The 20,464-nt window shown below is 39.3% G+C and overlaps 1 protein-coding gene across 3 annotated transcripts in view; it reads right to left on the bottom strand.

Moving 5' to 3' along the window:
- LOC105221497 (5-hydroxytryptamine receptor 2A) overlaps positions 1–20,464 on the bottom strand; it is a 108,568-nt gene that overhangs the window by 21,152 nt on the left and 66,952 nt on the right. For all 3 annotated transcript variants that reach the window (XM_029046389.2, XM_011198525.3, XM_054233891.1), the window contains exons 7-8: positions 1,484–1,673; positions 892–1,029 (exon numbers count right to left, since the gene is read on the bottom strand). In XM_029046389.2, the coding sequence (XP_028902222.1) occupies positions 892–1,029; positions 1,484–1,673 (328 nt within the window). The remainder of the gene's footprint in view (positions 1–891; positions 1,030–1,483; positions 1,674–20,464) is intronic.

Raw genomic sequence — 20,464 nt, 5'->3', positions numbered from 1 at the left:
GTGGCAGCCCTTCTCTCCCCTCACTTTGCCTTTGTCGTTCGAGGAACATAAACATTTTTTTTCTGTTCGCAACCGCAGCCCATCTCGTGTCGGCCCGTACTTTCAGCCACCACTGACACAGACGCCCGGACGGACTACAAAACGGCATGCCAGCAATTGTGGTTGCACAATTGGACTTCATTACGCCTGACATTAAATTTTGTGGTTGACCATTTATAGTCACTGACCCACCGCAGCTCAGCCGCATCTGCTTCACTTCACGAACTGCGTCGCCACCGTCGCCCCGCCCCCGTCGCCAGCAGACCGAGTAATCAGCAAAAAATACCAATGGGAACTGCAAAAAGCATTGCAATTAGTTATTTTGCTGCCAGAGCCGAAGCCACTGCCTCTGCCTCAGCCTGCGCGGTGTTTGTGTTTGTGGCTGGTGTTCGAGTTCGAGTTGGAAGTGTGCGTGCGTGAGTGTGTAGACCTGGTCGGCATCACTGCGTCGAATGCTGCAAAGCAATTAAGCTAATGAAAGCATTAATGTTGGCGCAAATTTTATTCAAACAGCAGAAAAGTAAGTAGTCCTCCCCGCTTCTCGCTCCCCGTTCCCCGCGTGTTCCGTATTCTTATATGCCATTAATTCATAAAAACGAACGAAATTCGCATTGTATTTGTGCAGTTTATTGACCGAGATTCCAGCCCAAGCGGCCACAAAGCTCTGCCATGCCATCGCCAAAGTAAGATGAAGCTCAAATTTACTCGCATTTATTTATTGCAGCTATTCCATCAGCTTCCGCATTTATTTGTGGTTTATAGTTGAGGCGAGTGTGAGTGTGTGTGTGTGTGAGTTTACATTGAAAGCAATGTTGCAGGAAACATGTTGGTTTTGTATTAATTGCCACTCACCTGATTATTATTGCCGGTCACATCGATTGGCCGCGGCCGCCGCCGGTGTATGCGCTTACGTGCCGTCTGGTAGATTTTCCAGTAGAGCGCCAAAATGACCAGTAACGGCACGTAGAAAGTGCAGCATGTGGCGAAGACCTGGAAGGCAATTAGAGCTCAATGAGTACTTGTGTTGTTAATAATCTGTGTGTATGTACACATTTGTATGCTATACGAGTATATTAAAACAACATATTTTGCTGAGCTTGAAAGTTAATTTTACGGAACCAATAGATGTCGCTGATGTCAAGTTATCACGGAAATAGGTATTATGGAGCGCATTAGCACTTTGAAGTCAAATTATTAGTAAAAACTAAAGATAAATTAGATATATTGAAGAAATTGAGGGTCCTACGCTCCAATAAGGTTATTATTTAATTTTTGGCAGTGATTCGATGATGATAAAACAGAAAGGTGAGTATGTGGGAACTGAGATGGTTATAAAAATGATGTAGTACAAGGTGACCTCGATTTAAGCCTTTTGTGATTTAAGTGGTTTAAAATCTATTTCTCAAATGTGTCTAATGCATACATGCATCTGTGTCGAACTCACCTGATATGAGACATCTTGTGAAACCATACATTTTTGTTGTTCTATCCGCTGCAAGTAATCGGGATCCTTCCAGCCGAATTGTGGCGCCAACGACACTATAACTGCCGCCGACCACACTGAGATGATCATAAGAAAGACACGATTGCTGGTGCGCGAGTGAATGTAATCGATGTTAGTCACCGCCCAATATCTGAAAAAGAAAACAAAATAAGCTGTCTGCATTAGTGCTGTGAAAACAACCATTAAGGAGAGATAAATTACGTGGCAAAGCGAGGTTCATTGGAACACACTTACGTATATGTTAAGAGCTGAAGTCGAATTCTTTTGGATATATTGTTAAAATGAAGTACGCAATCGATGGCAAAATAAACATTTTTATTCCACTCTTTAAGCTATGGAGACCACCGAAAAACTGGATAAAAAAATCTAAACAACACGAAAGTTCAAACACATACACACACACATACTCGTATTCACTAACGACACAAAAACGGTTTCAAAACTATTACAATAACGAAAGTGTTGGCAGCGACAGAGAGACAAGCCGACAACAACACAAACACCCGCCACTGACACCGATGATGACAAAAACTGTCCGAAAAAATAAATAGCGACGCGGAAATACCTGAATAGTTGGTGTGAGGAGCTGCAAAAGGGCCGTGAAGGCCGTTCGCAGTAACTGTGCGCATCCGATACGCCGAAACGCGAATATGCAACACCGTGTTGCAAAGTGTTGCCACTTTGGCATGCAGTTAGCATATCCGGCATTAAAACACATTCAAACGTACACATGAATGAATGTCTCGAAACTCGAACACACACGGACCGACGCGTGCTCACCGACAGATTGCGCTTATAAAAAATATGGTCCACCCAAGTTGCTAAGTTTTTTTCGATTCGTTTCGGTCGCAAATATTCGTTTTTCTATTGTTTCTGAAAAGTTTCCGTTGCCATGCATAAGCTTTCCAGCCAATGTCCGAGTGGAAAAATGAATTTTTTGCCAAAAAGAAATAAAAACAGAGAAAAACACATGGGTAGGGCTCTCCGTATTTTTTTACATTTTTGGTTCGCTTGAATGTAAATTAAGGTTAGGATCCTAAAGGAGTCAAGCACAAATTATGGAAACACTTGAATGGTTAGAGTTGTGAATTACTTTAGACCTCAGTAGACCCCCATTCACACAAACTGAAATGTTTTTAAAGGCAAAATGCTCCCAACACTGTGCCTTGATTTGATGAATTCTTTGTAAGGATTATGGATTTTTGATTTTTCGAATTCAGGGCATCCCTAATAACTGTTGTGCTACTTCTTCTGCGCGAATATGTTCGCGTGTGTAATTATGTTGAACATTTATTGTTCGATTTCAAAAGCCGCGTTGTCAGTTTGCCCAAAAGCAATGCTGTGTTTTTTATTTTTTGTATTGGCGCGCGCTTATGCTCTCATATACATATGTGTCCTCGCGCTGGTGTTTTCTTTGTCGCTTGCTGCAACAATTATTGCAACAACTATGGTATTACTTTCGATAGTTAGTGTCGCATGTGTTCCCAGTTACAAGGTTGCCAGCTGGCTAAATTGTTTTTTATTGTTTTTTGGCGGTTTTTGTGCGGATTCGCTTTTTTCGTCGATTTTTCGAACATTGTTTGTAAGTTTTTGATATTTCATTAGTGCCGCAACGGCAATGTTCGCGCTCGTTCTTGTGTCTGTGAGTGTGTGCATAGAAAAAAAAACTCTCGCACAGCCTCCAGCTAGACATCTGATGTTTATGTGGGTGCGCGGAAATTGGAAAGCGCTCATTTTTATTTTGCCTTCAAATAATGGAGGCAAAAAAATGAAAGTTGAGAAATTCGAATTTTGGTAGATTTTTAACGGATTTAAAGATTTAATTTATGAAACAATAGTTTTGATATTTGCGACTTAAGAAACCAGAGCAAGACACTTCGACTTCAGAACTCCATTAAGTTATAGGCCTCTTAAACGCAGAATAGAATTTATCAGGTGATATTAATTTGATTATTCCGGGAATGTCGACATCAAAGCCGTCAATTGTCTTAAAGCACCACGAAGGCCAGGGGTCACATCTCTCTTGATTAGACAGTAGAAGTGGAGGATTTAAAGATGTGATGATATTCTCTTATTCCCAAATGTCCTACCGAAATAGCCTCCCTTAAAGCCAACCAGTAAATGGGCAACTCCGGGGCAATACACTATTTGATACGCTAGGGAGTAATTATGTGCCCACGATGCCAACCAAAATGTCGCCTAACATTATATTGAAATTCCATAAATTAATTTTGTGCATGTTAATTGAAATGCGTCATTTGCCAACCAATTAGCATAAATCGAATGGCGCTCACTTAGCTGCCGCCGTTAATTCGTTGTCAACGCCCTCCCAAACGCCCTGTTGCCGAGGACATCAGCGACTGCTCGACATCTATATCTGCATATAAATCTGTAGAGGTATGTAGGTGTGTGCAGGTGTCAACAAAAGTGCGCGCGTGAATAAATTTACTCCACCAAAGGTGTCAGTGTGTGTGTGAGTGTGTGTAGCTACAATAATTGTTTAATAAGGATCGTGACACGTGACAGTATCGCATCGGTGTCTCGCGTTGCACCTGGCTATTATGCAATTTTATGATAGTTATGTAGTTACACCATACAAACAGCGCAGGCTGGCAGACAGGCAGTGGCAGCGAGCTGTCAGCGTGCCACACGCTTCCTTTAGCCGCCTGCCTCGGTTGGCTGAGGACGGTGCGGATGCGTGCGAAGTTGTCATTTGCGGCAAATACTTGTGCAACACACATACAATTGTATATGGAAATTTTATTTTGCATGTAAACATGAAGTGACTACAATAAAATACCATTCTTACATGTGGGCGTGTGTGTGGCAAGGAGGTGTGTCGGCGTTGTTAACACCGTCATTCAAGCGCATTGTTTGCCCGTTTCGTCAGCTGAGAACGCGGTTAAGTCTTTTTTGTGCAGCGCGTAATTGTTTTTGCTGTCAGTCTAGTTTGTCGTGCTTTTAGCTGTTATCTTTTTCAGCTGCTTCATTAGAAATAACGTTAAGGGAACGGTTGTGACAGGTATTTAAAGGAAGACACGGCTCCTTGTGCATGCATGAAGATTTTCATTCTTTAATTGAATTGAATCACCTCAGAGCTATAATTTGGCCTTTTAAATCATCATTTTGGCGGAAGTGTGCAAAGTATGAGAAAAAGTTGATGAACAAATTCTTTAAAATCAAAAGAAAGTTAATAGAATTCTGGGGTTTAAAAATGTTCCGATTATTTCAAATATATAGTACCACCTTTAGTTGAGATTAAAAGGGTTTAGATTATTGATGAATATATCCTTTTTACCCTTTGTGCTTTCGGCATGCTCTGAAGTTTCAGGTTTATTATGTGGTTGATTCAATTATATATCTTTTTCGGCTCTAGAGACTAGTTTATTGTAAAATGATTTCACCAAATCTGGAAATCTGGAGGTTCCTAATTCTATTTAAAAATAATACATTTCATATTTCGATGGTTTTCCTACTCTAAAAATATCCAAATGGATGAACTTATGTATTTGAAAGTGTGCGAATGTGGGAATTCGGACAGCTTGTTTACCCAACAAATTGCACAACAGGCTAATTCGTCAATTGTGCCAAATATGCAACCAATTTTGTTATGATTATTTTATGCCAGTGATAATGCGGTTGAATGCAAATGTCAACAGTCGCGCATCCAACCACACGGGTAATTTTCGCTTTTGTATTATTCAATTTGCGAAATTATTCAACCGCAGGGACAGCGTGTCATCGGGTTTTTATATACGACTGTTTTGAAAATATCACAAGGCCACAACTAAATATTATATAGGAATTATTGATTAACACGAATTTTATATAATTGTGTACAGATACATACATCCATGGAGACATGTGTATTGTGTGCATATTGCATGTTGTTGGTAGGTTTTTATGTTTGCAAATGTGTAAATAAATTTTGTGTTGATTCAAATATGGGAATGCATCTGTTTGGTTTCCGCCGAAACGAAATAAACATCAATAAATGGATTACTTTTGTCACTATTGGCTTTCGTTAATTGGAAAATTAATTATTACATTTTAATTATTAGAGCATGAAGATGTGAGTATTTGATTGGTAGAAACGGAAAATTCCTTTTCATATTTCCATTGCCTGCGATCTGAATTGATAAATATTGTCACAGTAGTGAGCTGGTGTATGAATCGTTGAAGAAACATATGATTTCGTTATCTTAATAAAACAGTTTGTTTACCTCTATCTCTATCTCTATCTCTATCTCTATCTCTATCTCTATCTCTATCTCTATCTCTATCTCTGTCTCTATCTCTATCTCTATCTCTATCTCTATCTCTATCTCTATCTCTATCTCTATCTCTATCTCTATCTCTATCTCTATCTCTATCTCTATCTCTATCTCTATCTCTATCTCTATCTCTATCTCTATCTCTATCTCTATCTCTATCTCTATCTCTATCTCTATCTCTATCTCTATCTCTATCTCTATCTCTATCTCTATCTCTATCTCTATCTCTATCTCTATCTCTATCTCTATCTCTATCTCTATCTCTATCTCTATCTCTATCTCTATCTCTATCTCTATCTCTATCTCTATCTCTATCTCTATCTCTATCTCTATCTCTATCTCTATCTCTATCTCTATCTCTATCTCTATCTCTATCTCTATCTCTATCTCTATCTCTATCTCTATCTCTATCTCTATCTCTATCTCTATCTCTATCTCTATCTCTATCTCGTGGATGTTCTCAAATTCGGTACATAAACATTCTCACGTACATTTTTATGAATTTTTCCATTGTAATTTAGGCCCATGAAACTCTATTAGTGATTTTTAAGCAGCTAATTGTTTGTTAATAAGTCAAAAAGAATAGCTTAGTCTCAATTGTTGATGCAACTATTTTGTTTCGAGTGTAGTCGAGTGTGCTCTGTGCAGCAATTTATTCGCAACTAATAAAACATTTTGTTTTTGTGTTTGTGTTCTATTTCTATTTGCATTTAATACGAAAACATTTCCATTGATTTCCATTGATATGCGATTGTACTACATGCTATCGAAAGCTTTTCCACTCAACTGTTGGGCGATTATTGTGAATTTCAGCTCATTGTTAATAAAGCCTTTTGTAGTGCCTTTGTTGTTGCTGGTAATATTGTTGCTGCACTTGAGTACTTCTATTTATCGCAGTTTTAATTGTTGGCCTTTGAGTGGCCCTTTGGGTGTACAAAGAGTAGATTTACCTACAATATATTAAGCGATATTTAAAATATATCACTGACTCTATGGAAACAGTAATATGAAACGTCAGTTTTGAATGAAGAATGAACTACAACAGCTTCATATACTAAATTATGAGTAGTTCAAAGTAAGTTTACAGACGGCATGAGAAAAAAATTTGTGGATTCATGGTCTCTCATGAAACTCGGTGAGCTCTTTGAAGTTTTTCCTTAGATTGGAAATATATTCATGCTCGTAGTTTTGTGTGACTTTTCAAATTTTGTATTAAAATTAGAATATATTAATAGTATTTAGAAACTTAAGCGCTCACACCATTGAACACATAAATAATCTGGTAGCGGGCACGAGCAAATATGGCAGTGTTGAATTTAAATCGCTGTTTACGTCGGTTGCCTAATGCGGCAAATAAAATCTATGCATACCTTTTATTCTTTCTGCAGGAGTATGAATTTCGAACATGTATAATTTTATCTAAGTTCGGTCTCTTCCCGCTTGGCATAAAGCCTCGAATAGTCTTCAAAATACGAGGTACACCAGTGACAAATGCTTTAAATAATAAATAAAACCACCTCCTCCCTATGCGCATTTATCGTGGTGGTAAAAGATAGCCACAACTCCACCTCCCTTAATGGCATATTTGCTTTTTTAATTAATGCCGTCCGGCCGAATGACCGTTGAGTTTCATATTTTCACACTGATTTTTGTTGGCATTTTCACTGCGTTTACTCGCCACATTGTTGTTGGTATTTGAGTTGCCTGCGCGGCAGCATTAACATAATGTAATTATGTGTCGAACACAAACGAACTTTGATTTTCCGTGTAACATTTCATTAGCATTTCTTGACATTTTCGACATCATTTGAGAGAGAGGGATTGAGAGTGAGGGAGAGAGAGAGACGTGGGCGCTGTGTTTCGGTAAAACGCGTTGAGGTGAACTGAAAGCATTCGCTCATACCTCAACAAATGGGCTGCTGAATTCAGCAATCAATAAGTCACAGCGGCACTAATTCAGACGGAATATATAGAGAAAGAGCAAATGGTGAACCGCCTGAAAATTTAATTTCTGATTCTGAAAATAATAAGAGTTACAACAAAGAGAAAGTCGATGTGTCACAAAAATGGCGGCATTTTGAACTGGTACTTCTTTGGAAAATTAGAATCTAGCAGACAAAATACATAGAAAGGAAGGGATCTTTCAGTTTTAAACTGATTCCACACGCAATTTTCAGAGACTTTTTCATACTTTTCTGGCAGTTGTCCGTTGAGAGAAGACTGCAATTAAGAAATATATTTTGGCGTTAGTTGGAGATGGGATCAAACCCGGGTAGAATGTGGTAGTGATACGGCGGTCGCCCGCGCTCAAGTATCCCATGCAAATTGAGTTAAATATTAAATTTTTTTTTATTGTGATCCGTTCCCTTCCTGTTCCAAATTCATTTTTCATCTTAAAGTATCCTTAAGTGTGTTGTTGCTTGCTCTTCATCCAACGAAATGACTGCCTGCTCCTTGGTGTGCTTCAACGGCAGTGTATTCGGCTGTGTGCGCCTCTGTACACAGCTCGTGAGCGTCGGCTTTGCACGTTCTCGCTTGCCAACCACCCGCCGGCGTTAAACACTTGTTTTCATTTTATGAAAAATTACCAAAATTGAATTTAAGTCAATCAATTTATCATCAACAAAACAAGCGAAAACGGTGGACGGACGAGGCGGAGAAATTGAAACGCCGCCAGCGGTGTGGCGAAGTTGAGCGAGGAAAAAAATTAGCTCAAATTTGCTAAGAAACGAAGGCCTTACCGAGTGGTGAGTGGCAAAGCTTTTGAAAACACAGAAAGCCTCCTGCTGCTGCTTGCGGGAGGGCGGATGGTAAACGAGTGCCTCTCCGACCGTTTCCCGTCCAGCCGCACAGCCGCACAGTCGTGCATACTCGTATATCTCACCACTTGCATTTGTGCCCTGCTTTATTATATTATTTATTTTTGCTTTTCAGACTGCCGCCTCTCCAGCTAACTGTTAGCTGTTCAATGGCCGTTATTGTCGTAAAGTGAATGATGAATTACAAGGCATTTATTAAACGTAAACAATTTTAATGCGATTTCATTTCAGCTCTCACAAAGCACTCGCATGTATATACGAGTATGTCGGGCATTGTGCATAGAAAATATTCTTTTGGAGACGTAAAATTTTTATTTCCAACATCAGCGCTTTGATTGAGCACTTTTGATTGCATCAAATCAATACAATAATCTTGTTTTTGAACAAGTGACCGAGGGCTGAGTTGAGGTGCAGCCGCAAGCTTAAGACATTTGAAACTTTTACTGGTGTCTTTAACATAAAAAATTGTTGTCGCTGAATTACACATTCGTTATTAGTACAATTATCAACTAAAGTCAAATTGAAGTGTAATAAAATTGTTAAATTACGAATTATTATAAATTTATTATCCCTAAAAGCTGTCTCACTTCATATGAAATACAGACTCTTGTAGTAATCTTTACTCAGTAGTAAGAACTAAATAAATATATCTTTCCTCCAATACTATTTCGCAACTCAAAAGCAAAAAGTTTTGTTTATGCGATTCGGTTTCAAACCGTGGCAAACTTTCTCTAGAAGAATAGTGTTTAAGCTTCAAAAAAGCATTTCCTAAGTATACAATTGGAATGGTGTGTGTGTGTGTGTGCTCACATGTTTTGTGGTGCTAAATTTATTTTATTGCTCTTCCAGCTTATCGGTGCGCTGCCAACTATTCCTAGTTCTCTGCGGCTTAACTGGCGCTCAACTTTGTGCGCTCATCCAAAGCTACTTATTTTTAGCAGAGCCCAAAATGTGCGCCATTACTTGCACGTGCTCGCACTTAATGATCTATCAAGTGCGCCAAAATAGCTGGGCGGGCAGCCAATATGGCGTGCCATTGTTCGAGGCAAAAATGTCCACCTCCACTTCAGGTATACTTAGATCGTATAGTAATAGTAATACCACTTCTCTATATAATAATAGCACTACTCTATATATATGTGGGGGCATATGTATTTATATTTGGTAACATTTATTTTCACTTTTTGGAAATGTGCAAAACTTGTGAGCGACTTTTTATTTTGCCGCTTTCCTTTTCTTACTCAACGACCATTTGCTTGTTTTCGATGTCGATGACGTACGCATTGGCGACAGGTGTTGCAAATGAATGCCGCACTAAATATGTGGGCTTCCCAAGTTTACAGTTATTTATTTGTATTTCATTTTCACACTTAGATGAGTGCGCTAGTTTTGTTTTTGTTGTTGTTGTTGCTCTGAAGTACGGGAAGTTAAACTACTTTTTGGGTAAATTTATTGTATGTGAGAGAAGAGATCCAGAAGAATACTGTGAGTCTTTGAATAATGCCAGAGCTCTATACCTTTAGTCATACAAAACCATAAATCTCTTCTAGATTTCACGAGTTGTTTAATGGTTGAATAGTTCTACTTGAGAAGCATGTTATTTTAAAAATTGTCGTTCGGAACTTCGAATTTGTTGTTACACTATCTGATATATGCATGTAAATGATAGATACCACCTTCAATGCTGAACTATTTGAAATAGATTTACTGTTACACACGCAGGATGTTGCAATAAATCTCTTTGAATGCGAACACATTACTTTTAATGCCCGCTTTGGTACTTACGCATGTATTGACTACATACACAAACAACTCTTTGTCGAAATCAGTTTTTTTGCATAAGCAGATCCGATATCATTTCCAATAACATAAGCACTGGCATATTATTCATGATTTTTTTATACAAATACATACATGAATACGCAGACGCACATACGCAAAATTCATTGCATAAATAAGCTTATTACTCGTATAAAAAATGAGGAACCATATTGAACTCGAATTTCAAAAGAGTGGCAGTTGCAAAAACGAAGTGCGGAAAGCACAAAAACAACGCTTATACTCGTATACAGTTACACGAATATTTGTGCGAAAAAAGATGAGCAGCAAAAACGCACAAAAGATGACATATGAGTGCACATGGCATATGGCAGAGCATTAAATATCATTCATTTATTATTATTTATTATCGATGACATTGTTGACAGTAATAGTATTGTGTAAGCAATATGTGCCGAGCGCACAGGGCGACATGGCGACATGGCGTATACGCAACACAGGCACATCAGTACAGGGTCAGTCGTATTTACATAGATTGCTGCGATGCAAAATGAAACAATAATAGACGTCAGTGGCGGCAGCGGAAAACACTGAATATTAATAAATAAACAAGAAAATGGCGCAAAAGTGAAAGTGGAATACAAATGCAAAATAAAAGCTGATCAGAGCGAACCAACAGCCGAGTTGAGTTGTGCCTTCAATAGACTCAGGATGCTGATAATTTGCCCTTCATTTATGAACTGAAACACTGCTCTGCTCCGCGGTGCCCGCATTTGTGTGTGTGTGTGTCGGTGGACGCATATGTAAACTGACGAACCGCCATTTGATTGTCAGGTTCGTTGGCTGGATTGCTGCCGCTTGACTGCCTGATGGGCTTTTGGTGGAAAGCGACGACTGTCTGTGGCCTATTAACCACTGTCTGCTCGCAGCCATAAACTCGCTCATATGTGTCTGTCATGTGTCCGTCCGCCTTTGGTTGCCCCGAGCTGTGAGCTGTGAGCTGTCCAACTGTCTGCTTTTCTGCCGCAATTTGTTTGTCGTTTGCTACTTTCAGCTATTCTCCCTTTCGCTGTGTGTGTTGCAATAATGAAATAAAAAATAATCATAATTTGCTGTCATAAACATGTTATTATTGCTCGTTTGTTGGCGCACTCGCAGCGCCGCTCATTTTGCATGCAACACAATTTCACCCGCCGGCAAGCAAGTAGCGCGGGCCAAGACGGAGGGGCTCAGTGAGCAATTCGCCTGCAGACATTCATTCATTTGCGTGCGTGTGTGTGTATGTGTGCTTACACATGTGTTTATGACAAAATGCCAGGTCAACTGGCTGGTGACTGTGTTCAAGTTCCGCTCCGCTGTATTGTTACATTAGAAACGCATTAGTGGCACTAGTTTAACGGTAAATGATTGAATGTGATGTTTGCATATGATCTGGCGAATGAAAGCAAGGTCACAGCTTTGACGCGTATATAAAGGGTGCGCCGTTAGGTTTTCACCCAGCAAATTCGTGTAACTTTTTCCGAGTCTTGACTATACTTTCTTCATATATTTTCATAATTCTTTATTGGTTTCAGCCCATTTGACTTTTTCTGAATTTGATACACAGTTGAATCTGGAAATGAAGTTTAACTTGCTATAAAAACCATATTTAGTGATCACCCTAGTATATCTCACATATATACAAAAACACAAACACAAAATTTATGCTTTTATAAATGACTTGTGCATAAGTTCTTCGACGAAGAAGAAGTGAAGGCCCGAGCGCACAGCAGGAGCATCTGTCACAATAGAATATGAAAGTCGTCAGAAGTCAATAGGTGAACATACATACATGTGTCACACACATACATACACACAGACACTACAAGGCCCACAGTCGGCAAAGTGCAAAAGCGAATAGGAAGCATAGCATACTTTGCGGCGTACATCATTTATGCTCGACATTTGTGCCTGATTTGCTACATCAACGCACATGAGAGCATGTGTGTGTGTGTGAGCCGCACACTTATATACGGATAGCGGCAATAAAACTCAGATTCATAATAAAAACAAATGATGCGCGCATTATTTTTCATCGCTGTCTTTTGTTCTCATTACGCTTTGTGATTGCCGGCACACACACACACACCAGCCGCTAAGCCTCGTTCCTGCTGACAAATACACATCAATTGCTATTCAACATTAGTAAATTATACTCGGAATTCATCATCGGCCTTTGTTTATTAGGATTATTTATATCGTTTGTTACATCACACATCACATTACACAGAAGTCGAAGTCGGCTTATGCTAGTGCGCAGCCGTTCCGAGCTAAATGAGTTATTTAAATTAGTTTTCACCTCTGTAAGTGAAATTCGAATTCATTTGGTTATAGTCTATATGTGGATTCCAATTCATTCGATTTCAGTCATAGTTTATTGGCTGGAAAGGAGGTTATACATATTTCGGACGCTAGAGCTTTTGAAGAGCTTTTATAAAGCTTTTACAGAGCTTTACAACCTATTTTTGGGTGCATGGACCCTATGAGCTTTTAATTTAGCCGAAAGATTCTCATTTATTGAAAGACACTTTCAACTATAGTTTATAAAGTTCTTCTACGATTTATTTCGAATTTGTTTAGTAAGCCCTCTGTAAGTGGTTACATTCGGTTCCATCGGTATATTTCATTGGTAATCATGTAACTGGTGGTGTCCTAGTGCTTTCATTTATTTGTTAAAATGTAAAAATTCTCTTTATTTGTTGTTTCTTTTTACATTAACCAGCGCTGCAACTGTGGCTTTCGAAAGCGTGCGTGTACCGTTATACCAGCTGAGTTTGCGTTGTTATTTCATATCGTGCAAACAAAGTTTATGCGCGCCCAGTAGTGACTTGTTTTTGTTTGAAATGGCTACAATAAAAGCGTGCGCTGTGCAACTAAAGTGAAGTGATTGCAAATATACACACTCTCACACTCATGAATATTAATAAAGTTATCAGAAACGTTGCCACAAAGTTACGCCAACCAAATAATACACTCGTGTTCCACTTTATGGTCATACGGATAGTATACATTTCTGCGCACACAAATAAATCCATAAAAGTGACCCTGGAAGCAAGGGTGAGTGTAAAGTGGATTGTCCGTGGCCCCAGTGCTGATGCCTTCATACTTAATCTCAATGATTTGAATGCAGTGATACTTCCGGCTTATACGAGTGTCATAGCTGTATCCTATTTATACTTTAGTAGAACTGTTCAAAGCTTATTTATCAACATTCTTAGGTTACCCTAGTAATGCACGCCATTCCGAACAAATACTCTGAAGCCCTCACAATATGTTCCTAGATTGCGATTTCGGCACTAACCGCAGCCCAAATCTTTGTAGCAATGTTGTCTGGCTCAGTGGGGGGAGAGGAACGTAAGACAGCATCACTCATGCAACAAGCTGCGCTATGCAATGTTATAATTCGATTTCCGCACATGACGGCCATTTCCATTACAGCGCTTCCACTGCAACAAAGACAATCGTTTCAGGTCGGTGGCTCGGCGGCTTTGCCGATAACATTTCGAGCCGATATTCATTTGTACGCCTCTCATTGTCCTGCAATGGCATGCATGAGCGATGTGTGTGGCATTCGTGTGCTTTTTAATCCACATTGAAGCACGTGTCGCGATTGCCTATCAGGGGCGAGCAAGCTGTAGGCATATGGCGCCACCGTCGAACACATTTTGGTACCAGTGGATGCCTCAACTCTGTTGCAACAATAAAATTGCAGAAAATCTCGTCCGAACGCGAATGCTTACAAGCACATAAAAATCATGCCTCTCGTTCGTGCCATTTGTTGGATGTTTCGTTTTATCCCTTTTATATGGATAGTTTACTATCGAATGTTTCAGCGCGGCATTTATGTAGTTCTCTGCGTTTTCGCTGCGATTAATCGCTACGTGTTGCACCCAGTTGAGGTTAGTTGTTATTGTAGCAGAGCCCACTCACACAAAGTTCTCCCTAACCAGTCCAATTCGGGCAGAGGAAGGCATCCACACCCAGCAGAAGAGTAAAATGTACAGCAACTGAGTAGCTCACAGAGTGCAGTCAATGTCCAGATAATAGGGCTGTAGGCAATGGGGGCACATAAAGTGCAACGTTTGGAAGAACGGAGGCAGAAGCCTCTTTGCGGGAGTGGATTTTCATGTACGCAACCAGTGCACCTTTTGGTTGTTGTTGTTACGCAATTTCATACTAATTTTATTTGACGTTACAAGGTTTAAAGCTATGGATGCTTATTTTTATGTACTACATACACGAAATGAATGGCATGAGTACCTGTACGTGTGAGATCGAACATAAAATAGGGTTTCGGATGTAAGGATGGTCCTACACAATACAGGGTACGCAATTCAATATCAATTGAAGGACTTCTCTCAAAATTAGTGTTATAGGTCAGTAAGTGTTTGGATGGGCTAAAACGATTGCGGGGACTAAAACGGCCGATTTACAAAATTAACTTCATATGAGATATGTCTACAGAAACCGTTTTGTATCGCATACTATAGAATAAAGAAAATAATCTGAACTGGATCATGAAAAAAATTGAAATCCACGAAAACTGGCTTAAAACATTTTGATTTGGCTACAGCAACTCTCTCTCACTCATTACTTTGCTGGCAATGTGTAAACACCCTCTGCCATTAACCAACCAGTAGCTTTGGTTATTTTAGTTACTCTGTGCGCATTCACTCTTAATATGGTAGATAATTAAGCAGATAATTGCACTTTTACTACAGCAATTTTTTCGCTTTGGTCATTAAATGAAATGTCTCAATTTGTTTTGAATGCTTTGGGAAGCGTCCTTTGGCCGGGTTGTGGCCTGGCCTTGTGGAATTCGTGGATTCGTAGAATACTCGTTAGAACATACGTACAGAAGTTTACAGAAAATAGAACACACTAAAACGAGCAATTGCATTTGGACTCGAGTTTTTAATTAACCCTCAAGAAGCATTTCATACATGGGGCAATCTCAAGGCGATGCAGTATGTGGAAAACATATTTATTTAGAACGGTTCGTTAAATAGCTATATTCAAATCGGTCACGAAAAGTGTTATTTTCATTTTTAGATATGATTATATTAACAACAGAATAATGATCTGAAAACTATAAATAATTTTTAATTTGAATTATGTGAACAAAGAAAGTAGAAGAATGAACAACTGCTTTCGTGTAACCTCATAATGAATTAACTGTTAAATTACTTTTAATTTACAAGTTGTATAGAAATTGGCACCCAGAAAAAAGAATATCCTTCCTTCATAAAACTGTGCGACAAAATGAGCCTTTATAACATTTCCCGCTTGTGCCTTGTGAAAAGCGCTGGCGTCCTGTGCCAGCAAAGGCTTACACCTTTTAACGCCATTGTACTGTGACGTTTAAAACACTTTCGTTAAAGACAAAGGCACTCGCCTAGTGGTGTTTCCGAAGTGCTTTCCTTTGAAACGTACACACCCTTGCAGGCCCTTAGTTTGTATATACCATTTACCAAGTGCCCTTCAAACTGTTCGCGGCTATAAATCTTAATATATCGTTTGAATCAGCAATTAATTCCACGCCACTTATTGCGGCCCAGCTTTTAATGAGCGCATTCTCACAAAACAAATGCAAAAAGTCGGAATCTTTCAAAAAAAAGGAAAAAAAAATTATTCAATTTTCGTAAATGCTCGACAGTAATGGCACTTTAACGCGCGCTCGCTAAATACATAGTAGTGGAGAGCATAACGGCGAATGAAAATTGAGAATATTTCGCAACAGTAATGGCCTTGGTTAAATGTCGTCGCCCACAGTGTTGAACATTTGCACTACTTACTACTCGTACTTGTAGCGAGATTTATAAAGCTTTTATACCCTGCGCGTGCGTGTGTGGAGCTAGTGAAATTAGTGGCAGGAAACATTAAAGCGAGTATACCGTTATAAGTCTGTGTGTTCCACCACTCAACTCCTTCTTCAGACGCAGTTAATTGAGTGAGTTGTGAAAGACTTGGCCTCCCAACTGTTATTAATGCTAAGTCAAGTCTGTGCGTGAATGGGGTACTCAGGTAATTCTACTTTATTGAGGGCAAAAACAAATACACAACACTTTGAGCAAAATCAAATAAATAATATTGAAACGCCCAAGGGTTTAATAAAAGTCCCAACCAGTTAAATAAAAATAATAATAATTTTCAATAAAAGCATTTTATACGCTTATGAAATATGGGCAGACATTGGGGGCAACCGCGAGCGGTGCATCTAGATTATAGAATTTACGTTTTATGTGCGTGCATATGGAGTCCATACTGTGTATGTATTTGCCTTGATACGCACGAAATGAAATCAGCGCCCCGCCAATGAGGCCACACCTTCGCACGCGCAAGTGTTTGTGTACTTATATGAGTAACTATATACACAAACAAATAGGGTGGGCTAGGTTCCGGTGAACCCACACATAAATTTGGTGCCATAAAAACCAAACACCTTTTACGACAATTTGCCAACGTTCAAAAATACTTAAATCATACCGTAAAAGTCAAACGCTTTCCTTACAATAAAACCAGCACACACACACACGCCATACACACTCACAGACGCAAAGCATGAAAAGTCAGTTTTATTGCCCTGCTGGCAATCTGCAGCATCCACTAAAATGCCGGACTATGTGGCAGTTGTGAGTGGCTCCAGCACTCCAGCACTCTAGCCTACATATGCGTATTCTATATATGTTCACGTGGTAGAGTGGTAGAGAGAGAGCTCATGTCTTCGTGTTCTTGGCTGATATTAGTCAATGATTTTCGGTCGTCAGCGACGCAGTCTGCAAAAGCCAAACCACTAAAAGCCATTTACTTACTTAACCTGACGTTCACCTTTTCACACAGCGCCGTAGGTGGCCGTCCAACCAATTTATTACAGACATATGTGCGGGTGTGCCTTGGCCAGGTGGCAGACCCCGAAAGGCAAATTTATTTGATGGTGGTTGCAGTTAACCAGTTAACCAGGAAAGAAAAGCTTTTTGGAAGCTAAAGATTGGTGGTATCAGATCTTATTATATGTATTTGTATATACATGTCTGCTTAGATGAGAACGAGAACTGCGTCGGGATAGAGCTACAAATGATCCTCCACCGAAGATCTGCGTATAAAGATAATGTTTATTTGATAATCAATACTGTGAATGAACAAGAGAGAGAGAGAGAGAGAGAGAGAGAACTTTATAGTTTCGAAAAAAAATGGAAAGAACCTTGTAGAACCTTGTAGAAAGATATTATCACTTTATCTGTCATTTATCTGTCTTTCTGGAATCTGAAACAAATCATCTTCACGAAAAATGAAGAGCTTGAATCACACAGCGGTAAATATACCATAGTTTAACCGGGAACTGCACTAAACTATCTCTACTATTTGCTGAAGGTCATTTCATGGCTTTGATAATGATTCGTTCTTTCTCTTTCTCTCTCGCACCCTGCACCTTTCACACAGTGTTCCTAGTACTGTCCCCTCTCACCGCGAATAATATTGACAGTGACTGTACATATAGTGTTGCGTTCTGTATGCTTTCTGCTTAGTAATGTTTGTGGCGCTGTGTTTACGGGTGTGTGTGTTTATGTTCTGCGGCTTTTGAGCAGTTAGTAGTTGGCAAAAGTTTGCGCGCCGCAACCAAACCGAAACTGGTCATTAATCACTTGAAATGGCGCAAACTATAAGCGGCAAAGCACGCTAACAAAGCCAACAACAATAAGAACAACAACGCATGTAAACATTTACAGTTACACACGGACACTCAGCAGCCCTCCTTCTTCACATAGCAGTTCCTCGCTACTTTATGGACGAACACCTGGCCCTTATCACCAATGAACCAGCTCCGAAGTCGGCGTGTTATCGCTAGCGAGCAGCACAACCAGCGACAGGCGACGGCCAACGAAGGCAAGCAGCATAATCTGGCTTTTATGAGTTGTTGGTTGTTTGTGTTGTTATTGTTCACATAAAAGTGGTAAATAATTTTAATAAAGCCTCGCATTGAGCTGCAAGGATCACCTGTATAGTGGATTACATTGTGTTTATGCGGTTTTGTATTCTTCTTGTTTTACTGTCACAGATTTTGCACACGCACCTGGAGGAAGGTCTCCAGTGTGTGTGTTTTATAAGCATTAGTTATTCTCCCTTTAGCGGTTTATTCGCTGCTGCTGCTGCTGCCGCTGCTTCTCTGTCCTGGCATGGCAGCTGCTTTGCCACTTCTCACACCTCCAACTGTTGTTGTTGCTATTGCTATGTTTTTGTTGTTGTTTAGCATAGCAGTGCGTGTGAGTGTGTGTTGTGCGGTGCAGGTGCGGAGCATTTGAGAATTAATGTGCTCGCTGCTGTTTCGTATGGAATAATTTATTTGATTAATTGTATATTTGATATTGACGGCCTTGTGGGTGAGTAGCACTCTTTGTTTCTTGCATTTATAGCCTTTTAGCCCATTGCTAACATAACCACAAACAGTTCACCTGTTTTCGTAAATCCCACCCCCTCTACACACCTTCTGCCTTTTATGTATGTAATGTAGGGCGAGTGGGGGAGGGGGCGGTGGTCCAGAAGGCTATAAATTTTATTCACATTTTCATTAAATTGATTCACATCGCCATCTGCATAATCAATTCGAGGCTGAATGTAAGTGCTGCGCCGGCCGCTGTTGTTATTATTGTTGTTGTTAATTTTGCTGTCGGCATTTGCGGTTGAATTCAAATTTCCAATAAAACATTTGAAACGCTTACTTAGTCAGCGTTTCTTTGTTGTTGTTGCTGTGCACAGGTGAAATATTTCATGCAATGTGAATCCACCAGAGGCTGACACACCGGTGGCAACATTGAAATTCAACGCAACACTTCTTGCAGCTGTAATAAATTAATCTTAGATAAATCAAGTAAGAAATTAATCAAGTAACTTTCTTCTCTCATTACACTTCAATTCTAATTAAGTATTTGCTCGCCGTCGCAGGTTATATAAACTATTATTCTAGACCTCAGCGGTGCTTTGTAAATGTCCTACATATATATATATTTACATAAATCCATTTGTGTGATTTATTATTATTTCGATTAAAGTCTTCACAACAGCCCACTTTCAAACCATTCAAAATTATATTTAGTTTATGAGATTTAGTAATTAAAAGCGAAAAATTGAATTTGAGGTTATGGTTGTTTTCGAATAAGGCTGATTCCAATGCTTAATATTTGATTTTTCAATTCAATTGTGATAGGCTATGGCGGTTGTACAACAGACTAAGCAGCATGGCCACGCTGATCTCGTATATGTACTTTCCGAGGTTCTTGAAAGATATAGTAAAAGCTTAAGCTTTTCATGAGTGAGTGAAATTGTAGTCTTACTGTCAAATTTACCTAGTTGATCTGGAAAACGAACAATAAAAGGGAGGTCTTCGCTAGAAGATATAGAACGATATTTAAACTCTCTGCAACGAAAACGTCGACAATGTCTAAGGTGTCTCTCATGCGATTTTCTCTCAAGAACCAACGTGTTTATTTGGTAATATTTGGTCCAATCATGATAAAAACATAATAATAATAAATATAATAAAATAAATATTCAACAAATTTCTAATTCTCAAAAACAAGACTCACTTTAATGTGCATACATAAATAGATGTTTACTCCTTCGAATGAAATCGCTTCTATTGGTGCACTTAGGCGACAAATTTAAATGCCTTCAACGACACTTGAGCCATGAAATACCTTAATCTAATTTCGAAAATCTACTTTAAAGTGCAGAAATTTATTAATGGAAAGCACACACGCACACACATACACATTCGATCATTTTATTTAGCATATGCAGGCAAACATCCGTATGTATGAGGATATAAGTTGATTCCTCGTTACCACAAACTTACAAGGCTACCCACAAATGCGATTTCTCGGAATTAAAGCACTCCGCACACGCACATAGACATGTGTCTAGAGAAGACACACACAAGCACATGCACATTCCGAAGCATCCATAATTGAGTGTAGTTGTGAATTCGCCAAGAGGAAATACTAATGTACTTATTT

This window comes from Zeugodacus cucurbitae, chromosome 6 (genome assembly GCF_028554725.1).
Source record: "Zeugodacus cucurbitae isolate PBARC_wt_2022May chromosome 6, idZeuCucr1.2, whole genome shotgun sequence".
Classification (NCBI taxonomy): domain Eukaryota; kingdom Metazoa; phylum Arthropoda; class Insecta; order Diptera; family Tephritidae; genus Zeugodacus; species Zeugodacus cucurbitae.
Note: the sequence above shows the minus strand (reverse complement) of the source record. Positions and strands in the feature narration are given on the sequence as shown.